We start from the raw sequence: 16,646 nt of genomic DNA on the forward strand, positions 1-16,646 counted from the left end.
GTCGCACCACACAGGCAAACACCATTTCGTGGTTAACGCCTCTCCCTGACTGCTGCCCCATTCATTGCTCCCGAGCTCTTCCTTCTGCGCTCTGATGAGGCACCAGGTGTCTGCCTCTGATAGTCCATGGGCCCAGGAGTGTCCGCCCCGGCCACCAGCTCTTTGAAATCCATCACCTCAGAGTGCGAAACTCCTCCTCTTCCTCCTTCCTGCTTCTCTCCACGAGAAAAGCCTCCTCCGGGCTCTAGGTGTTCAGTCTGGTGTGTTGAGGAGCCTTCCCCGGAGCGGGTCTGCGCCTGCATCGGACGTCTTGGGGACCCTAATCCCGTCCCCAGCCAAAACCCCGATAGACGAGCCAGCCCTGGGCACGGTGCCACAGTCCGCGCACGCGCCCTGACACCGCTCCAGAAGGCACCGGCTGTTTCTGGACCGGTGAGGCCACCGTACGGCGTCCGGGATTCCGTGCCCCAGTTGGCGGGATCCCGGAGCCTGACGGGGTGACCCTCTGCCCGAGCCCGGTGGACAGCGACCCGGGGAGGCCCGCAGCCCCACCGGCCGCCTGCGGACGCCGGGAGGCCCGGGGCGGGCGCAGGGCTCCTGTCACGTGACCGGCGGCTCGGCCGAGGTGTGCGCCTGCGCGGGGGCTGCCGGCGCTCCGGGCCGCTCGCTGGGCGTCCTGCGCGGCTCCGGGCCTGGGCGCCCGCGGCGATGGGTGAGTGCGGGGAGGAGAGGGGCGCCCCCGGTCCCAGGTGGGGAGGCGGGGCAGCCGAGGGAGCAGCCTCCCTCCTCGCAGCCCAGCCAGTGCCCCCTGCGCCCCGGGGCGAGCCCCGGCTCTTCGGGCCCGGCGGCTGCAGGCCCCGCCCGGGGCGGTGCGCGCAGCGAGGAGCGGCTGGGCTGCCGCGTTCCCGCAGGGCTCACCGGGCTGCTTCCCTGGCGCGGGCGGCTGTGCTGGTCCTTGGGACGCGCGGACCCACCAGGGCAAGGACGCTCCTCGCAGGGCCTCCCCCAACCCTGGGTGACCGGGCATCCGGCCGGCTTCCCTGGGGACTCCTCACCCCGGAGTGTCGGAGACCCAAGGTTGCCTTGGTGATGGCGGTCGGGTCCGACCTGCTGCTATATCTCTTTTCACCGATTGGGAGGACCGTGCACTGGACTCCCTGAGAACGCTTGCTGTGCGATACCGTGTTTACAGCCTTATGGGAAGCTTGGTGGGGGATGCAGGGCTTTTCGGGGTGAACCTGGGGGTGGCCGTCCGCGTGCGGATCATCTGGTGCAAAGTGTGACTGCCTGGGGTGTGTCAGCGCATCAGCTGTGTTTACACTTTCCGCGGGAGCTTTGTTTGGTGCCATATGGCTCTACCCAGCTGGTCTTGAGCCCTCCTCAGTCTTGTGTACCTGTGAAGAGAAACCCTCGGAAAAAAATCGATGGTCACCTTGGCAGTTTGAGCCTGCCCTGGCTTGTATCTCGTGAAGCTCAAGCGTGCGGTCCCAGTCCCTTACGGGTTCTAACTCCATGTTAGGACTTTGGGGTTCCCTAGCGCATCTCAAAGGGAAACGATGTTTCCTGCATCTGCTGTGTACCTGAGCTCCGAGGAGTGGATTTCAAGTCGTGGTAGCCAGGACCAGAACCCCGGGCAGAGCCGTGGGACTTGACATCCCTGGAGAGCTACATTCGCCCTCTTGCCCAGTTTCTGCGCTGAGACCTTCGTGCCGGGGTCACATCTGAGCGCGTGCAGCCCGCGGGGGTTATAAATTACAGTGAGTTTTTTCGGACTTTATACCTTCTTAGGCCACAGAAGTTCGGCACTCGCTACTGCCTTGGTTGAGACATGGTGCTTTGGGTAGCTGATAAGGGTCAAGTTACAGGGGTTAATTTTGCAGAAAGTTATCCTTGTTGAAGATTTTATTTATTTTTTTTCCTTGTTGAAGATTTTAAATACCTAAGTTAGTTCAGTTAAAACACAAATTTAGTTGTGTTCACAGTGCAAATAATTGCAAGCTGCTCTGCCCCAGAGTTCTGTGCACACTGTCTTCCCACTGCTTCGCCAAGAGCCGGTTCACACCGTGGTGTGCAGCTGGGAACTAGAGGGCAGCCTGAATGCCCCAAGGCCAGAAGGGTTTCATAACATCCCTCGTTCCCATCCAGGTTTACTTGTTGAAACTCAGATTATAATGTGCTTTAGTGTTCTTAGAAGTCTTAAAATAGGGGCCGGAGACGTGGTGCAGCAAGTTAAACTGCCACCTGCCACATTGCCATCCCATAGGAGCCCTAATGTGGCTCCTCCATTTCTGATCTAGTTCCCTATAATGTGCCTGGAAAGCCGGTGAGGATGACCCAAAAACTGGAGCCTCGGCCACTGCTGTGGGACACCCTGTGGGAGTTGTGGCATCTGACTTCAACACGCCTCAGCCATGACTGTTGCAGCCCCATAGGAGTGAGCCAGTAGATGGAAGACAGCTTTCTGTTCTCTCTGCCTCTCCCAACCCCTTCAAATAAATCAATTTTTTTAAAGATTTATTTATTTTTATTACAAAGTCAGATATACAGAGAGAGGAGGAGAGACAGAGAAGAAGATTTCCCGTCCGATGATTCACTCCCCAAGTGAGCCGCAACGGGCCAGTGCGTGCCGATCCGATGTCGGGAACCAAGAATCTCTTCCGGGTCTCCCACGTGGGTGCAGGGTCCCAAAGCTTTGGGCCATCCTCAACTGCTTTCCCAGGCCACAAGCAGGGAGCTGGATGGGAAGTGGAGCTGCCAGGATTAGAACCGGCGCCCATATGGGATCCCGGGGCGTTCAAGGTGAGGACTTTAGCTGCTAGGCCACGCCGCTGGGCCCATAAATCAATTTTTAAAAATAAATTTTCTTAGAACACTTTGATTTTGTAGTCCATGAATGACTGGCTTCCTTAGCCAGTTTTCTGCTTTGTTACTGAGAGTCAGTACACACTAGATGAAGTACCTGTCATTTGCACAATTTGAGAAAGTAGTAAAATATTCCAGTAAAAATGAAAAGCGTAGGGCCCGGCGTAATAGTATAGTGGCTAAAGTCCTCGCCTTGCATGCGCCACCAGGATCCCATGTAGGCACCGGTTCTAATCCCAGTGGCCTTGCTTCCCATCCAGCTCCCTACTTGTGGCCTGGGAAAGCAGCTGAGGACAGCCCAAAGCCTTGGGACCCTGCACCCGCATGAGAGACCTGGAAGAGCTCCTGGCTCCTGGCTTCGGATTGGCTCAGCCCTGGCCATTGCGGTCACTTGGGGAGTGAACCATCGGATGGAAGATCTTCCTCTCTGTCTCTCCTCCTCTCTGTATATCTGACTTTCCAATAAAAATAAATCTTTATAAGAAATAAATAAATAAATAAATCTTTAAAAAAAAGTTTCAAAGATGAAAGACATAATAAATGGATAGTAGAACAGACTCTGCTGGAGGTCAGACGAATATAAAAGTAGGTAAACTGGGTACTCTCCTCCAGAAGAAAATAGAACATAAAGGCACAAGGTTGCAAATAACTGGTTTTTCTTTTAAGATTTATTTATTTTTTTTAATTGGGAAGACAGATTTACAGAGAAGGAAATACAGAGAGAAAGATCTTCCATCTGCTGGTTCAATCCCCAAGTGGCCACACCGCCAGAGCTGAGCTGATCCAAAACCAGGAGCCTGGAACCTCTTGCGAGTCTCCCACACAGATACAGAGTCCCAAGCTTTGGGCCATCCTCGACTACTTTCCCAGGCCACAAGCAGGGAGCTGGATGGTAAGTGGAGCAGCTAGGGTATGAACTGGCGCCCATATGGGGTCCAGGCACATGCACGCCCAGGAATTTAGCCACTAGGCTACCATGCTGGGCCCTGCAAGTAACTTTTTAAAACATAAAGCACTTTATTTTTTTTTAACAATTTTTTAATAATCTTACTTAGTTGATTAGGGAACAAAGGGTCAAGGGTACAGGGTGAAAGTGGGTAATACCATTGTTTCCACACCAATATCATTTTTCCCTGTATCTGGGGTCAGGGAAAAAAACAAAGGGAAAAGCCCCACCCAACCTCCCACCTATCCCAGATCCCCAACGGGAGGCGCGCTCTGAGGGTCCTGCTCATACAGTTTTGATAGTTCATCAGTTCTGGATTGCTGCCAATCTCTCAGTTCCAATCGCAATGAACCCTATTCAGAGTCCACTGGCTGACAGTCTCTTCATGGTTGGGGTTCTAAGATCAGCAGTTCAGTTGGAGGGATCTCCAAAGAAACTTCGTCCGAGATGATCCCAGGCCTGATTCTTGTGCGAGTTTGCTAGTACATAGTCCGACACCGTCCGCAACACCAATCAGCTTATGCTCATGCTGGTCGCTGGGATTGACATAAAGCACTTTATAAGGCTGTGGAATTTAAACCAGACTTTCCTTTTCGCCCCCCTCCTCTAGGAAACCCAGTTATTGCAGCGGACTGCCAAAGACAGAGTCCAGCCAACCCAGGAACCATGGCAGAGGTCAGGAAAGCCAACAGAAGTCTCTGTGGCTTCCAAGCAGCAGGCTCAGGTGGGGTGACAGGTGAGTCCTTTGAAATCCCAAGGATCACATAACTGATTCCACAGCCAGGGGGCCAGGGGAATGCTCATGCTGGGCCTGAGCAGAAGGTAGCACTGAAACCAGAAGCCTGATAGGAATAGTGATAGGAATAGTGAAGGGAAAATTAGAAACAGTTGCTAGCCAGTGAGAAGAGATGGCCAGGTAGCATTCATCCCCATTATCCCCATCAGCTAAGGAAACAGCCAGGCAGCTTGCTAACCTAACAGTCTCTGCGACTTCTGATTGCTCTGATTGTTCAGGTGACAATCTTTCAGGTCTGTGATGGTGCAGAAAATGGCCCATGGGCCTTTGCAGCGCACCCTGAATTTTGATTTTTTTCCTTGGCAGATGCAACTCATTGGGTCTGTGAGGCTGAGGAGCTCGAGAGTGGGTAGAGTGTATCAAATTCCCCTTTAACTTAGGGTGTTTTCCAAGGTGGTTATTAGGACACAGTCCAACCATATAGATTGAGGTATGGTGCACACCCACTCAGGGCTTCAGAAAAAAACATACCAACAGCTGGTCCTGGTGTGTCCCTTCTGTACCCCACACAGTCCTCTCTGATACCTGACCTGTGTTCACTCAGCAGAGCCAGTCTGAAGGGTGGGCAGCATCCTGTTCAAAACAAGGAGAGTGAGTCAGAGAGGGGAGTGACATCAGAGGTCAAACAGTGGGTGTGGCCTGGGATCACGGAGGCTTCCTGCATTTCACCCAAGCGCAGGGTTGCCCCTGCATGAGTGACAGTGGCTGAACTCAGGCACACAGAAGTGTATGTTTCCTATGCTAAGCTGAGCATTAGTACTAGAAAAATGGAATCTATTTTAACGAATGCCACAGTTTTATAGTCAACTGTGGTGGGGGCAAGAATTTATGCTTTTATTGCCGCCTTTGTATTTGGATGAGCATGAAGTTTTGTGGTTTTAGTGTAGTTTATCAGATCAGAGCAGTGGGCTTGGGCACCGTCCTTCATGTCTGTGCCCCTGAGACACATGGGGGTGAATAGGGAGCAGGAACTGACCTTGCATGACTCAGCTGTGTCATGTTGCTTGGTCTCCGCAAAGCCACTGGGACCTGGATTATGAACCCTCAGATGACAAGAACTTCCTGTTGTTCAAAGTGGAAGCCAGCATCATGCCTAATGGTAATCTCTGGCAGAGTTTCCCCAAAAGTCAAGAAAAATTATGAGATGTTCATCTTACCATAATTCAGTTTTACTCCAGGAAGCCTTAGTTAACCCAGTGAGAAGGAAGAAAGCAGAACTCCCTTGCTGAAAAGCAGGCAGAATGCTCTGCGAGCACTATCGCATGTGGTCAGAGCTGAGAGCAGTCTCCCGGAAAGCTGAGAAATAGTGGGAGGGCTCGGTTGGCTGAGTCTGAGCTCCAGGCACAAGAATGGGGAACTTTTTCATGTGCGGACAAAAAATGTGCTAGAATGAGCAACCTATTCATAGCTAGTGGCTGAAAAGGTGAAAACTGCTCAGTGCCAGAGGTAGCCTGGACTTCACCAAAAAAGTACTTCAGAGCCATGAAGTTGTAGATGGGAAGACACCATGCCCTTGTGAGATAGACTTGGCTCTGCTGAGAGCATTTGGTGCTACAGTTGGCTAAAGCAGGTTAGTACTGGATCAGTGTGGGAAAAGAATGAAATGAAGGGGAAAAAAGCAAATGCTCTAAGTGTTTAGATTAAGCAAACTGCCAATGGAAAGCAAATGCATTAGTCAGCGATGTTGGCAGTCTCTTATCTTAGTCCCACTGCTTGTACTGGAAATTCACAAGGTGAAGGTGTGGATGATAAGGGATAGCTTAGATGTTCTGGAAGCATGCCTGGATTAGCTGCTTATAATTTAGGAATAATAAAGTCCTGCCAAGGCAGACGTAAGATCTATAAGCCAAAGAAGATTGTTTTTGTGGGGTAGGTTTTTTTTTTTTTAATTGATTAAATGATTTGCAAGGCAGTGTTACAGAGAGGGAGAGATGGAGATCTTCTATCCACTGGCTCACTCTCCAAATGGGCACAGCGGCCAGGCTTGGGTCAGGCTGAAGCCAAATGCCTGGGACTCCAGCCAATTCATCTACCACTTGGTGGCAAGGCCCTGAGTACTTGAACTGTCCCCCACTGCTTTCTCTGGCTCATGAAACTGGGAGCTAGAGCAGACGTGGAGCCAGGAGTCAAACCAACACTCATACAGTATGTTCACATCACACATGGTGCTATATCGCGATACCATCCCCTCATTCTGTTTTTGAGAGACAGATCTACCTGCCTGCTCATTCCCGAGGTATCAGCAATCCTGGCCAGGGCCAGAAGGTGGGAACATGGCAAGAACCCACTCAGTGGAGCCCTCACTGCTGCCGCCAGGGTCTGCAGTGGCCAGAAGCTGGAGTCGGGAGCCGGAGCTGCGCTGTGGGATGCGGTGTCGGCTGGGAGGCTGATTGCTGCTCTCCTGGCAGGCAGTTCTGACATCCACTTCAAGAACTTGGGTATCACGACGATGGTACAGACAAGGTGGCAAAAGCATTTGCCACAATTTGAGCAGTATTGCTCTTCATGTGTGAGAATATTTTATAGTTCAGTAAGGGAAAAACATAAGTTCCAACAGAAAAATTTTGGAAACTCATGAAAATTAGGAAATTCATGGAATTTTTTCAAACTTTATTTACTTATTTGTAAGGTAGAGTGACAGAGCTCTTCCATCCTGTTTCACAAATGCGCAAAACAGTTGGGACTGGGTCAGCCCTGAATCAGGAGCCAGAGATTCCTTGTGAGTCTTCTACCTGAGTAACAGGGCCCCACGTATTGAACCACCACCTGTTCCTACCAGGTGCAGGTTAGCAGAAGTTGGCTCAGAAGCAGAGGTGGGACTTGATCCCAGGAACTCTGATAGGACCAGCATGCTGGCATCCCAAGCAGCAGCGTAACTTGCTATGCCATCATGCCTGCCCTATTCCACATTATTAAAGGGCACAACAGTGTTCGTTGGAATGGGTTTAAGGTTTGCCCATCATGGCCTAGTTTCAGAGGGACACAGAGAGCAGAAGCAGTGATGTAAACAGGAGATGGGATCAGTAGGGCAGGACCTTCACCTGAAGGCATGCGGCCCTTCAGAGTGCTCTCTGTGCTCATTACACATCTCAAAGTGGTCATTGTGCACCTTGCTTGTTTTCACATAAGAACATCTCTTTTTACTTCATCTTGAAATGATGGGTCAGTTGGAAGAGGGCAGGGAGTAAGGAGTGAATGAGGCCCAAGCCAAGTGAGCTGCAAGAGACCCAAGGAGGAGGGCTGTGCAGGCTGGAGCCTGGAGACGGGGAGTGTCTACCAGTTCTTCCCCTAAGCCCTCCGGTGTTCCTTCTGTGGGTTTTCACATGAGTGACTCATTCGTTGTTTGTTCCTGGATCCTTGAGCAGTTCAGCTCTAAGGAACCTCATCATGGGCCTGGCACAATGGCTCAGCTGGCTGATCCTTCCCCTGCAAGCTCCAGGATCCCATATGGTCACTGGTTTGTATCCCAGCTGCTCCACTTTCCATCCAGCTCCCTGCTTGTGGCCTAGGAAAGCAATCGAGGACAGCCTAAAGCCTTGGGACCCTGCACTCACGGGAGACCCAGAAGAAGCTCCTGGCTCCTTGGTTTGGATTGTCTCATCTCATTATGGCCACTTGGGGAGTGAATCAGTGAACAGAAGATCTCTGTAAATCTGCCTTCCCAACAAAAATAAATAAATAAATCTTAAAAAAAAAAAGGGGGGGCCCGGCGGCGTGGCCTAGCAGCTAAAGTCCTCGCCTTGAACGTCCCGGGATCCCATATGGGCGCTGGTTCTAATCCCGGCAGCTCCACTTCCCATCCAGCTCCCTGCTTGTGGCCTGGGAAAGCAGTCGAGGACGGCCCAAATTTTTGGGACCCTGCACCCGTGTGGGAGACCCGGAAGAGGTTCCTGGTCCCAGCATCGGATCGGCGCGCACCAGCCTGTTGCGGCTCACTTGGGGAGTGAAACATCGGATGGAAGATCTTCCTCTCTGTGTCTCTCCTCCTCTCTGTATATCCGGCTTTCCAATAATAATAAAATCTTTAAAAAAAAAAAAAAGGAATCTTGCTGCTCCCAGCTGAGTACAGGTGACTCCCTCCCAGATCCGAGTGCTTCCTGGCTGTTAGTACTGTGCTGACACGCCTGTCACAGCAGGTCTCCTCGGGCATGTGAAATGCCATGTTTCTCAGGCTCAGGATGCACCACGGTCATCCAGATGGACAGTGCCAGGATTTTGCCCCACCACTGTGAAGCTCCTTGGGGACAGCCAGGTGACTGTGTGGACATGTGATTCCTGACTGGACTGTAATGATAAAAACTTATCAGTTTTAAAACTTATTTCTTATTTCCTTTTTATTTTTTTTTTTCCTGTTTGTTTGGAAGGCAGAGAGATTCCATCCACTTGTTCTCTCCTCAAGTGCTCACACCAGTCGGGTCTGAAACACGCCAAAGCCAGGAGCTGGGATTTTGTTCCAGGTCTGCCCTTTGGGTGGTCCTGCCCTAAGCCCTGAACCATTGTCTGCCACCTTCCCAGGGTGTACATCAGCAGGAAGCTGGCCCAAAGACAGAGCTAGGTGCCCACCATGCATTCAGCATGGGATGTGGGCATCCCAAAGTAGTGTCTTCCTGACTGTAGCGACTGCCCCTCCCTGCTGCTATTGTAACATCTGTGCAGCAAAATAGCCTGTCCTATGGATTCATCCTGAAGACGCATGGCTATTACTGATGAGCGTTTAGTTTGTAGTCAGCATTTTTATTGTGAGCATCGTTGTGACTGCCTGGTAGTTGAATCTGTGGATCTTGGGAGGAACCATGTTATGGAGGTCATGTGTGAGCTCTAGCTGGTTCTCAGCCAGTCCCTACAGCCTGGGGCTAAACAGGGCTGCTTCCTTCTGTCGCTGTGGCTGCCTGCCCTTGGCTGTAACAGACTTGTGTGCTTCCTATTGGGCCCTCGGATGTGTTTGGGCTGCTTCCTTCTTGACTGTTGTGACTGCTGCTGTAGGGAAACTGCCCCAGCAGGGTCTACTTCCGCTTACTTTGGTTAGATACCAGTAGTGGGATTGCCGGATCCCATGGAGGTTCTGTCTAGTTTTTTGAGGAGCCACCACCATGCTGTTTTTCTTTGTGTTTGTACCATTTCGCCATCCTATCAGCAGTGCACCAGGGTTCCAAATTCACGTCCTCACTCAGAATTGTCACCTTCTGCATTTTGGAGTTTTTGTTTTGTTTTTGATCATCAATGGGTGTGGAGTGTTTGGTGTACAATTGGAGGATTGATTTGTGTTTCTCTGATGCTTAGTGATGTTAGGACATCTTTCTACTCTCCTTGCTATTTGTACATCATATTCAAGGAAATGTTGATTCAGGTCCCTGGCCCATTGTTTCAATCAGGTTATTTGATCTTCTGTTAGTATTTTAGTTAAATATGATTCTTTACTGTTGAGAAATTAAAAATATTTAGCCTGCTGGATTTAAAATATAATAAAGATGCTTATGATTTCTAGGACCATCTGTGGTGTGGGAATTTGGATCTGTTTTGGGGAAAGGGTGGGTGGGTCAGGTCATAGGGAGAATCCATTTAGATGACTGACCAGACACACCTTACATTTCATGGAAGCAGGTGTATTACGAAGTGGGGCTTGGCCTTGGAGCAAACTCAGGGAATAAGCCTGTGTACTTAGGCACTGCGTCCTTGTCTGCATTATCTGAGGTGGCCATCTTTTCCCTCAGGGCAGCCTCCCAGGGTCATTGCCATCCAGGGTGTGGTGGCAGGGTTGTGAGCTCTGGAGTCTATGTCACTTCAGATTGTCAACTCCACCAGTGACTAACGTAACTGAATGAAGGAGAATGTTGGGTTTTACCCCTTTCATGGAGTTGTTTTGAGAGTGAAGAGGGGGCAAGTGTAGGCCTAGTGCACACCTGCAGGCCAGCCTCAGCCATGCTCTGCCACACCTGCTCCTCCCAGGGTGCATGCTCAGTGCCCATCACCCCCGACACAGACATACACGGGGCTACTGGGGGTGCCATTGCTTACCTTAGCAGATTCTCCTGCCAGTCTGTGAGTTCCTGGTCTTTGGCTCTCTGACACGCAGCAAGGGTTGTATTGGTAGATATGCAGTACATCTAAGTAGGACTAGGCAATGTTGTCCAGTGGGGCTCAGGGCTCCTTTACATCCTGAAAGTCCTGTAGACTTTGGTAAAATATTTTATGAGTTGAAAGCAGAATTTTTTTTAAGGGTTTATTTTATTTATTTGGAAGGCAGGTTTATAGAGAGAGGGAGAGATAAGAGAGGTCTTCCACCACTGGTTCACTCCCCACATGGCCTCAGTGGCCAAGGCGAGAAGCCAGGAGCTTCATCTGGGTCTTCCACCTCCTGAGAGCAGGGGCCCAGACCCTCAGGCCATCCTCTGATACTTTCCCAGGAGCATTAGCAGGGAGCTGGATCGGAAGCAGAACAGCCAGGACTTAAACTGGTATCATCCAGGTGGCAGCTTAACTCATTACACCACAGAACTACCCCAAAAACAGAAATTGTAAATGTTGTTTTTTCACATAACGACAATAAGTCCATAATATGTTAACATATCAGATTTTCATTGAAAAGGACTATGCCTTCTCCCTGCTTTCAAAATTAGATGGAGTTTCCTGTGCGCATCTGCAGTCCGTCCTCAGCTGGTGCGGCTGGAGTGTGTGCATGAAGTGTAGCCTCACCCCCAGTCATGCGGGAAGGGGGCAACCCTGTGGGATCACCTCTCAAGATACCCGAGACCCACTGATACAGTCTAACAGGGAATGCGTGTCCAGAAACTGGAGGAGAGATTAGGGAGGAGGCTCAGTGTGTTCAGCTCTCTGCGAAAGGTTTACCCATTGTCGTTTATTGTCTGCAGATTAAAAAAAAAAGTCCTTCATGAGAAATGACTTGGAGCAACATGATGGATTCTGAAGCTCATGAGAAGAGGCCGCCCATCCTGGCGTCCCCGAAGCAGGACCTGGCGCCCCACATCGCCAACGTGGGCGACATGAGGCACTACCTGTGCGGCTGCTGCGCAGCCTTTAACAACGTGGCCATCACCTTCCCCATCCAGAAGGTCCTCTTCCGGCAGCAGCTCTACGGCATCAGGACACGCGATGCTGTGCTGCAGCTGCGCAGGGATGGGCTGCGGAACCTGTACCGCGGCATCCTGCCGCCGCTGCTGCAGAAGACCACCACGCTGGCGCTCATGTTCGGCCTGTACGAGGACCTGTCCTGCCTGCTGGGCAAGCACGTGAGCGCGCCCACATTCGCAACCCGCGGCGTGGCAGCCGTGCTGGCAGGCACGACGGAGGCCATCTTCACACCACTGGAGAGAGTACAGACGCTGCTGCAAGACCACCGGCACCACGACAAGTTTACCAACACCTACCAAGCCTTCCGGGCGCTGCGGCCCCATGGCATTGGTGAGTACTACCGGGGCCTTGTGCCCATCCTCTTCCGGAATGGATTCAGCAATGTCCTTTTTTTTGGCCTGCGGGGTCCCATCAAGGAGTACTTGCCCACCGCCACAAGTCACAGTGCCCATCTGGTCAACGACTTCATCTGTGGGGGCCTCCTGGGTGCCATGCTAGGCTTCTTGTTCTTCCCAATTAATGTCGTGAAAACTCGCATCCAGTCCCAGATCGGAGGGGACTTCCAGTCTTTCCCCAAGGTCTTCAAAACCATCTGGCTGGAACGGGACCGGAAGCTGATAAACCTCTTCAGAGGCGCCCATCTGAACTACCACCGCTCCCTCATCTCATGGGGCATCATCAATGCAACGTACGAGTTCCTGCTAAAGGTCATATGAGAAGGGCTTTCCCACCAGGGAGGTGCCGTCATCAGCTGCGTAGACCCAGCAAGAAGGCCACCAGGCCGCATTTCCACTTGGCCCAAATACCGATTGGCATCCTAGGTCTAGGCCACAGTGGGTTATGGATGAAACTGTTTTCCTTCAGCCATCAACAGAAAGAGAACTCAAGGTTCCAGTAGGAAGCTAGAAGGGGCTGGTTTTGTCTGTCCTCTGCAGGAGCGTTTCGCTGCCAGCCTGGCGACAGCTGTACGTCCAGACAGGAATCCTTGGTAGCCATACCATGGGCTTTTCCCCATCACAGTCCCTGAGCCTTTGGAATTCAGCCTACATGGCCAGGACTGGTCCAGGGCTCACGGGGTGCCAGGACTTCTTTCATTTCTCGAATCCCTGCCCTCAGGGGCAGAGGAAAAGGGTTGTTGATCTTTGTGAACTCAACACATACACTTGGTGTGGAACAGAGGGGCAGGCCAGAGGTGGGACCAGCTCTAGGGTACAAACTGTCACAAGGAAGTGTGCATTCAGTTGTGACACCGCACCAAGTCAGCATCACCGTCACGTCATGCACCTGTTTCTGCGTGGAGAGGGCTGAGTCGAGCAGCTGGTAGAAATCGCTGTTTGTTTTTCAACTTCGTAGGTTTTCTGTTTCGTTTGGAACATGGCCTAAGCCCTTCCAAAGCCTTGTGGTTGTTTTTTTTCACTGCCAAAAGGCGGAAAGGCCTAACTGTTGCTTAACAGGTGCTTCATCCTGTTGAGATATTGTGGATTGCTGATACTTGCAATTCTGTTTTGCTTGGCTTCTCAGAATTCTTGGTGCCAACTTAGGAAGCAGCTTTCTTTTCCCTTCGAGTAGAAATTGGTCTCATTCGAGCTCCTGTTCTCTCAAAACTAGGTTTTTGAGAAATAAACAAGCACTTCCATGCAGTTTTATTTTGAAAGTCCGTTTATGTCCCAGGGTTTTTTTGTTTTGTTTTTTTCTCCCAGTTTCTCCCTGCTGCAGGGGAAGTGGGCACACGGGGTCTGACCTGTCCTCTCTTTTACTCTCAGACCTAGAGACCAGATGCCAGCATTTTGACCCGCCATGTCATCACAACAGATCTGAGAACTGGCCGTATATAGAGATATTTCCAGATAGTTTTGAATTCTAAAGGTTGGATCCTCACCCTCACTTAAATGCTCGTATCTGTCAAAGAAATTGGACACATTTATGAGTTTTCCAACATAAAACAGCGACTCACACATCCATAGAATCGCTAAGGAAATGAAGGAAACACACTGGAAAAGTGGTCCCTGAGTCTCAGGACCCCACCCCCTCCGTAGATGTCACCCAGCAAGGCGGCGTCCCCGAGTTTGCTGTTACTGTCTCCTTTCTGGGCAGCCACCTTGAGGGCGTGCACCTCCGACCCCAGTAAAGCCTGCTTCTCCACTGCTTTTCCCTGCCAAACTTTCAGGGAAAGCCAGCACCCCCTTCAAGCCAGGGGAAGCGGACAGGACTGGAGCGCAGTCCTGTGACCTCGCAGCACCTGTTAGAACTGTACTGGAGACAACGTGAACTGTGCAGAGAGCAAGACACGGGAGGCCAGGTCTTCGTAACAGGACATCAGGTAGAGCTACACCAGGAGCTCCTCCTGGCCCGCTGGCTAGTTGGGGAGTGGACATCCACAGGGGAAGAAGGGACTGACCAGTCCTTCATGGGACTCACACTCAGGCCACAGCTAGGTGCTCAGCAAGGCCAGGGCAGTTAGCCCGTGTTGCAGCCCAGCCCCAAGAACACACTCCCTCCTGGGCAGCCTTGGTCTTCACACTCCAGGCAGGTGGTAGGATTGCAGTCTAAAGCACTTTTTCCAAAATACAGGTCTGTCACCATTTAAGAAATGCAGAAATGCTTTGGTTTTTGCTGTCTCTGATACATGGCATTGAAAAATTTTTAATGGTTTTAAATTTAGTTTTTTTTTTTTTTAACTTGTCCCTTTTTACAGCTTTTGAAGACCAAACTGCAGATACATTACCAGGGCTAGTTTTGTGTTGTCGTGTAGACATAAAATTTGACAAAAAAGATTGAATAGAACTTGTGGCCAACAGCTTTGATCTTTTCCATCCAAACGTGTTCTTCATAAGGGATTCTCGCTACCTTTTTACCTTCTGTGTAAAGGTGAACATGATGGGAAAGCTTTCAACAGGGCCCTGTGACAGGCATGTGTCACAGGTGCTGCCAAGCACACGCCCCTGCCCCCCGCCCCCTCAGGGCCTGACACCCCTAGTAGTGGGGCTTCTGTATTTAGCACGCAGAGCGTGGCCTGAGCTGCCTCAGGGCAGCATCACAAACACAGCCGTTGTGAGGTGGTGTGTGTGTGTGTGTGTGTGTGTGTGTGTGGCTGGTTTCGTTCATGGTGGGGATAATGCTGGCATTTTTGCTGAAGTAGGCAATGCCCACCTTAATTCCTGTTTGCTGGTCTAATCGCTCACTGTCTGTTATGAACTGTGCAATAAGGCAGGATGGGGTGCAAGTGGTACAATACTGCAGTGCCCGGGCTGTAGTGCGGTGTGAGGAGGCGAGAGTGTTGAAGAATGGGGAGCAAGACAGGCTGTGAAATGAGGGGGTGGGGCCGGGGCCGGCTGCCTTCAGCATTGTTCCTACATCCACTCCGTGGGGACAAAGTACTGGAGCCCGGGGCTTGTGTGGGGTCTCCACGAAGGCTTCATGGAAGTGATACCGGGGATAAAGGGTTAAGGACTGACTTGATTTCTAGTTCAGATATTCCTCTCTCCTTCTGTGTAGGTGAGTACACATGGAAGGCTTGAACAGGCATTCTCTTGGAATTGAGGACTCTCCCTTTTTAACCCTTTTTGCTTAATAAGGAATGCTCAGTAGCCTCCACACAGATGTGTGTGTGCGGGGGGATCATCTGTGCACGTCCCCTCATTAAAAATGACTAAGTGCACAAGACTGTTTTGGTGTGACATTTTGAATTGTGATTAAAATGACTGTCTATTCAATGTTTCAAAGCTAACGGCCTTTTTTGGAGGGGTGGGGAGGGGGAATTGGAATAAAGTTTGTTTTGTAAGTCCCTCCTGTTTGGTCTTCTCTGTGGCAAGGTCGTGTCTGAGGAGTAGCGTGTCCTTCCCATGGTCCCTGTCATCATCTTGATAAGAAATTCTGCTTGCTGCCCTGTCTCGGGGCAGCTCTTCTGGGAATCCAGCAGGTAAAGCAAGCCCTGAGTTTCTCCATTTTGTTTGGATTCAGGGGAATTTCATGCAGTTCATTTTCCCAGTGATTGTACTGCAAAGCGCGTGCTTTCCAAAGGTTTTAATCTTGTCCCTACCATGTGTGGACTTTCCTGATCCATTCAGCTTATCAGATGTTTCTGTGGTACATCCAGGCCATGCTCAGCCCTGAATAAAGTGGCCCAATTATTTGCACTTTTGAAAGAGTGACAAGGTCTTGTATCTGCTGGTTCACTCCCCACACACCCACAACTGCCAGAGCTGAGCCAGGTGGCAGAAACCAGAGGCCCCCGACTCCAGCCAGCTCTTGCGCTGCTTGAGTGGCAGGGTCTCCAGAACTTCAGCTACCCTCTGCTGCCCTCCAGCGGATGTGTTAGCAAGGAGCTGGATCAAAACATGGAGTAACCGGGATTCAAAGCCAGGCACCACAGTGTGGGATCTGGGCACCCTGACTGGTGGCTCAACCCTCTGCACCACCGTGTCTGCCCGCTTTCTGTTTCCATGTCCACTTACGTCCTCCTAGCCATCCACTCCTTGATGTTGCAGCCAATGGTTCAGAGAGGAAAGGCATGTTAGCCACACTGCTGGTTTACATGTTGATTTGTGGCTTGTCTCTAGGTGTACCCAAGGCCACCACATGAGGGGTGACCAAGGGACTGATTGCCATGACATGCTTCTAACATCCAGTTTGGGACAGAAACCCACACAAACACAGAGGGCTGATTTCCTGAACTGCGGAGCTGATCAAAGTTCTTGGTGGCCTGTCACTCTAGCCCACCTGAGGGCCACGGTGAAGGGCAGAGGCTGTGACCCACACAGGGCCCTGGGCATCCCGTCTAGCTCTTAAGGCAGTGCCCCACCACACTCACTCGACTTCCTGCCAAATGAGCACAGGATAAAATGGAGGCTAAAATAAGATTGTTAGGAATTCTTGGGTCCCTCCCATCTGTGTTGCTGTCAGTGAGTTTTAATGTCACTTCCTCCAACTGGCACATTCTCATCCATCTGCAGG

The 16,646-nt window shown here is 51.1% G+C and overlaps 1 protein-coding gene across 2 annotated transcripts; it reads left to right on the forward strand.

The window, feature by feature from the left end:
- Nucleotides 1-532: 532 nt before the first annotated feature.
- SLC25A51 (solute carrier family 25 member 51) lies at nucleotides 533-13,101 on the forward strand. Of its 2 annotated transcripts, none has more exons than XM_058672710.1 (3): nucleotides 533-712; nucleotides 4,419-4,544; nucleotides 11,488-13,101. In XM_058672710.1, the coding sequence occupies exon 3, from the start codon at nucleotides 11,501-11,503 to the stop codon at nucleotides 12,407-12,409; it is 909 nt and encodes a 302-aa protein (XP_058528693.1). In that variant the 5' UTR covers nucleotides 533-712; nucleotides 4,419-4,544; nucleotides 11,488-11,500; the 3' UTR covers nucleotides 12,410-13,101. The 2 variants fall into 2 exon arrangements, with proteins under 2 accessions (XP_058528693.1, XP_058528692.1); XM_058672709.1 differs by having other exon boundaries at nucleotides 534-712; nucleotides 11,474-13,101.
- The last annotated feature ends 3,545 nt before the right edge of the window (nucleotides 13,102-16,646 follow it).

Source organism: Ochotona princeps, chromosome 14 (assembly GCF_030435755.1).
Source record: "Ochotona princeps isolate mOchPri1 chromosome 14, mOchPri1.hap1, whole genome shotgun sequence".
Classification (NCBI taxonomy): Eukaryota; Metazoa; Chordata; class Mammalia; order Lagomorpha; family Ochotonidae; genus Ochotona; species Ochotona princeps.